Source organism: Vigna unguiculata, chromosome 9, assembly GCF_037176805.1.
Source record: "Vigna unguiculata cultivar grain cowpea cultivar isolate G323 ecotype 2 chromosome 9, ASM3717680v1, whole genome shotgun sequence".
NCBI lineage: Eukaryota > Viridiplantae > Streptophyta > Magnoliopsida > Fabales > Fabaceae > Vigna > Vigna unguiculata.
The window spans coordinates 36,314,201-36,318,860 of record NC_140800.1 but is presented as its reverse complement, the minus strand read 5'-3'; the positions used below and the strand labels follow the sequence as shown (position 1 = coordinate 36,318,860).

At 36.8% G+C, this 4,660-nt stretch overlaps 1 protein-coding gene across 1 annotated transcript; it reads left to right on the top strand.

Annotated features, from left to right (window-relative positions):
• The first annotated feature begins 2,238 nt into the window (after positions 1-2,238).
• On the top strand, positions 2,239-4,304 carry LOC114163399 (NAC domain-containing protein 2-like). The gene is made up of 3 exons (XM_028047714.2): positions 2,239-2,532; positions 2,640-2,914; positions 3,378-4,304. The coding sequence occupies exons 1-3, from the start codon at positions 2,373-2,375 to the stop codon at positions 3,828-3,830; spliced, it is 888 nt and encodes a 295-aa protein (XP_027903515.1). The 5' UTR covers positions 2,239-2,372; the 3' UTR covers positions 3,831-4,304.
• Positions 4,305-4,660: the final 356 nt, after the last annotated feature.

Below are 4,660 nucleotides of genomic sequence, written 5' to 3'. Positions count from 1 at the left end.
TCATTTTATAAGGTTTAGTAGGTTCAAAAGATTTAAGTCACCAAAGAGTGCAAATAGCATATGTATTTCATATATACAATTGACAAATAAATCATGATGGAACTTGACTGCGACTTTTTATGTTTCTCCAATCTAATCTTAGTGGAACAGTAATTTGACCTTTGTAATTTCACTCATTCAGTTTATCTTTATCTTAATAATGATCAACACAACACAATAGTCAATATTCTACACCTCCAAATTCTCTTTATTCAGTAATTACCAACATTTCAGGAGAGTAACATTCAAAAACAACTTCGATTTTCAAAGGAGAATGATGTTATAATTCCTTTTTTTTACTTATACTTATTTATTGTAAATTGATTTTAATTTTATTTAATGTAAGATCTTTAACCCTATTTAACACACCTACAAGCTGTGACTAAAATCTGCATGTCTAATAATTGAGCATTAAGTTATGCAAATGAACCTTAACATCATTATCAACCCACAATCAAGTGCACTTGCATTTATCCATGGTCATTCTGATTTCTTGCATGACTTCTTAAATTCCTTCCACAAATTATAGATTAAGACGAATCCAAAAACCTTGATAAAGCTTGTCATATTATGTAAACCAAAATTATGACCTGAACAAAGAAAAATCCAATTATGATTTGAAGGATGACAATATCTTCTGTCAATTAAAACATGTATTAGAATACAAAAATGATGATTATGCACAACTTTCAAAAAATTATCAATCATATGTATCATATACATCCTAAGATGTCGTATTAGAAAGCACCATAAATAAATTATTTGAATAAACTATCGACTAACCTCGTATCACATATACGATTTCATGTTAAAACTTTCATAACATTTTTTTTTCACTTCATCTACAAATTCTATTATGATAAACCTCGTTAACAAAATTATTAAAAATAGGTCTTCTTACAGCAAATTATTAAAATAGGTTAAGTATTGAGTATAATAAATTATTAATATCTATATGTTAATTAAACATTTCACAAAAAATCATATATAAATTAATTAATACCTTAGCACACAATATAATAAATATTTTCTAAAAAAGCAAATAAATGTGGTGTATGTTAACTCTTCACAACGTCTCTTCTAATTGATACTAAATATAAATATTTGATTCAATATAATTATATTAATAATAATAGTAATAATAATAAATTTAAAAACTTATATGGTAATATTTGGTTGATTTTTTTGGAAAACAACCTAAAAGATTGAGGAGGTGAAAACTGAAAGATAAAGGAGGGAAAAATAAGAAAAGAAAAAGGAATGTGGAAGAGGTGGTAGAGATTACGCGGTGAGGTGGGGCCTTATGTCGTAGAAGAAAAGCTACAAAGATACAAATCATAAATCACGCGAGATGATGATCCAACGCAAATGAACATATGCGACACACGTGTACCCTTCATCCACCGTCCAGTTTCTGCAGCAAAAGTCAAATTAACGCGCCGATTCCATGCAACACCATCGACGCCGTGGGCCCCAACCGACTAGCCCACGCTTCGCTCCAAAACCAGTGTCGTAAGCAGTGACAAAATCACCTCGTGTGGGCTCTCGACACGCGCGCACCACAGTTGAGAGCACGACACGTGTCCGCTTACCCATCACCCACCTTCTTTATTTTATTTTATTTTATTAAAAAACTGCCATTGAAATAGACCTTGAATAAAGGCATAAAAAGAACACCGGAAAATAAAAGGAAATGTAAAAGGAATCACAACACAATACAAAATAAAAGGAAATATACATTTCACAACTTTTAAAATATATAAACAGATAATGACGGCCATTTTCACCTTAACCTTGCTGTTAACTTATGTAGTACGAATATTTAAATTTTGAAATTGTCACCTAACCTAATGACGGAGTATTATTAATTTCAAAATAGATTAAACAAATAAATAAATAATTCCATGAACAATTAAAGATAAAAAATGAAATGTTTTCTCTTCCTCACTCCTCTCCCACGCTCTGCGCCACGAGGAATACACGTAACGCATATGGTAAGAAATAAAAAAATAAAATAGGACAAATGTCTTATGTAATAGAATAGAATAAAAAGAAAAAAAAGTAAAAAAATTAAAGTGGATGGAAAATCAAAGGCCCACTGCCTAAACGTTATCGCCCATGTGTATTCTAGAAACTGCTGGCTCCTGACGCCACGTGTTCTCAAATCGCCTATAAATAAACATCTCTCCCTTATGAAATAAGTTTCAAGCGCCGCCACCATAGTTGGTCTTAGTCTTGAAGTAGAGAGGGATATTGGGAGAACCAATATTCATTAGTTTCAGAAATTAACCAGAGATCTATCTCAGAGGAGAAATAATTTTCTTAGAACAAAGATGGCATCAGAGCTTCAATTGCCCCCAGGCTTCAGATTCCATCCAACGGACGAGGAGCTCGTGATGCACTACCTCTGCCGCAAATGCGCGTCGCAGCCCATCGCCGTTCCCATCATCGCCGAAATCGACCTCTACAAATACGACCCTTGGGACCTCCCAGGTAATTAATGCAATCTTCTTCATTTCAATACAGTTTTTTTTTTTTCTTTTAAAAGAAATTCAAATGAACTAACTATATAATTTCAAATGCAACTTTTTTGTTTCCAGGATTGGCTTCTTATGGAGAGAAAGAGTGGTACTTCTTTTCACCACGGGACCGGAAGTACCCTAACGGTTCGAGGCCGAACCGGGCGGCGGGAACCGGTTACTGGAAGGCAACCGGGGCGGATAAGCCCATTGGTCACCCGAAACCGGTTGGGATCAAGAAAGCTTTGGTGTTTTACGCTGGGAAAGCTCCGAAAGGGGACAAAAGCAATTGGATCATGCACGAGTATCGTCTGGCTGATGTAGATCGCACCGTTCGCAAAAAGAACAGCTTAAGGGTATATGCACCGTACTTACATACATCCATCCCTAGTTCAAGTTCAAGAGTAATTGTATTAAATTACGAGTTTATCCCTTGGACGGTCCCACCGGCTTTTCATGAAGCTGAGGATGATAATGATAATAATAATTCCCGAGGATAAGTCCAGGATTTTGGTGGAAACCATGCAAAATGTATGGTTCTAATATGTTATCCCACCTTTATCATGTGATGACAACCACGCGGAACCTTCACTAGTTGAAGACTTACCGCATGTGGTGTGGGCTGATTTATTTGGGCCCAATACTTAACATCACATCCAAAACCCTCAACAAAAAAAAAATCTTCCGCCAATCGCAATTACCACTTTCCCTTTATGGAAATTATCCCTTCTTATCTCGCTCACCTGCATCATAAATTAAATTCACATTTATTTTAATAAATAAATAATGAAAACTAATCTCACGGTTCTGATTCTGCAGTTGGATGATTGGGTGCTGTGCCGTATCTACAACAAGAAGGGCACGATCGAGAAATTACAACCGACCAGCGACGTAGTCGTGAGCCGGAAAATCGAATCCCCGGAGATCGAAGAGAAGAAGCCGGAGATTCTGAAAAGCGGAGGAGTTCTTCCGCCGCCGCCGGCGATGACGGACTACATGTACTTCGATCCGTCGGATTCAATCCCGAAGCTGCACACGGACTCGAGCTGTTCGGAGCAGGTGGTTTCGCCGGAATTCGCTAGCGAGGTGCAGAGCGAGCCGAAGTGGAACGAGTGGGAGAAGAGCCTGGATTTTCCATTCTACATGGACACCACCACTCTGAGCAACGGCTTCACCCAATTCGCGACCAATAACACCACCACCACCAATAATAATAATAATCAGATGTCGCCGCTGCAGGACATGTTCATGTACTGGCCCAAGCCCTTTTGATTTTCACACCCCCCACGATATTCCTTGGACGCCCACGGCCACACACAGCACCACGCATTCGCATTGCACGGCAGCACGAGACTGAAGGTCCATGAGTGTGCCTGTGCGACCTCGCACACGATCCTTGATTAGCTGAGGCTTGGGCAGAGAAAAATCTAAAAAAAGTTTGGAGCTGGAAACGCATGTGTTGGGTCCACCGTTGTTGTTGTGTATGTTGGTATGCGATGAAGACAATCCAACGGCGCATGATCGTGCTGTCCCTAGTAGTAGCATGTGTACAGCTATTGTAGATCGTAGATAGGTACACTACAGGTTGTTGTCATGTGATAGAACCTCTCTCTCACCAAAAACAAATGTGATAGAAGGTCAATTTCGTCCTTCTAATTTATATTTGTTTAATCATATATGTTATAATTAGTATTATTAGTATTAAATCTAATTAAGTACCTAGCTCGCTAGGGGTGTGTTTTTAAATTCAGTGCAGTGATATCACTCTGTTTACTTCTCAATATTATATTTCTATATACTTTTGTAATTAATACTCTAAAACGAGTTTAGTTATTGTTCATCAAATATCCACTACTAGTATTAAAAGAACCTTATATGACGAAGATCACCATTACATTATTCTTTCTACTTAATTTTTGCAAGGGAAAGAAAACGTTTTTTTGTGAAAGAATTTAAAATATTTATATGACCAAGCTATAAAGAAAATAAAAAAGTTGTTCAATTCGTCGCAATCTGAAGTTTTAAATGCAAGATGAGGTAATCCATGTGTGGGAGTTATAGTTTTTTTATGAAACCGAATGTGACATTTATTTCTTATTTTT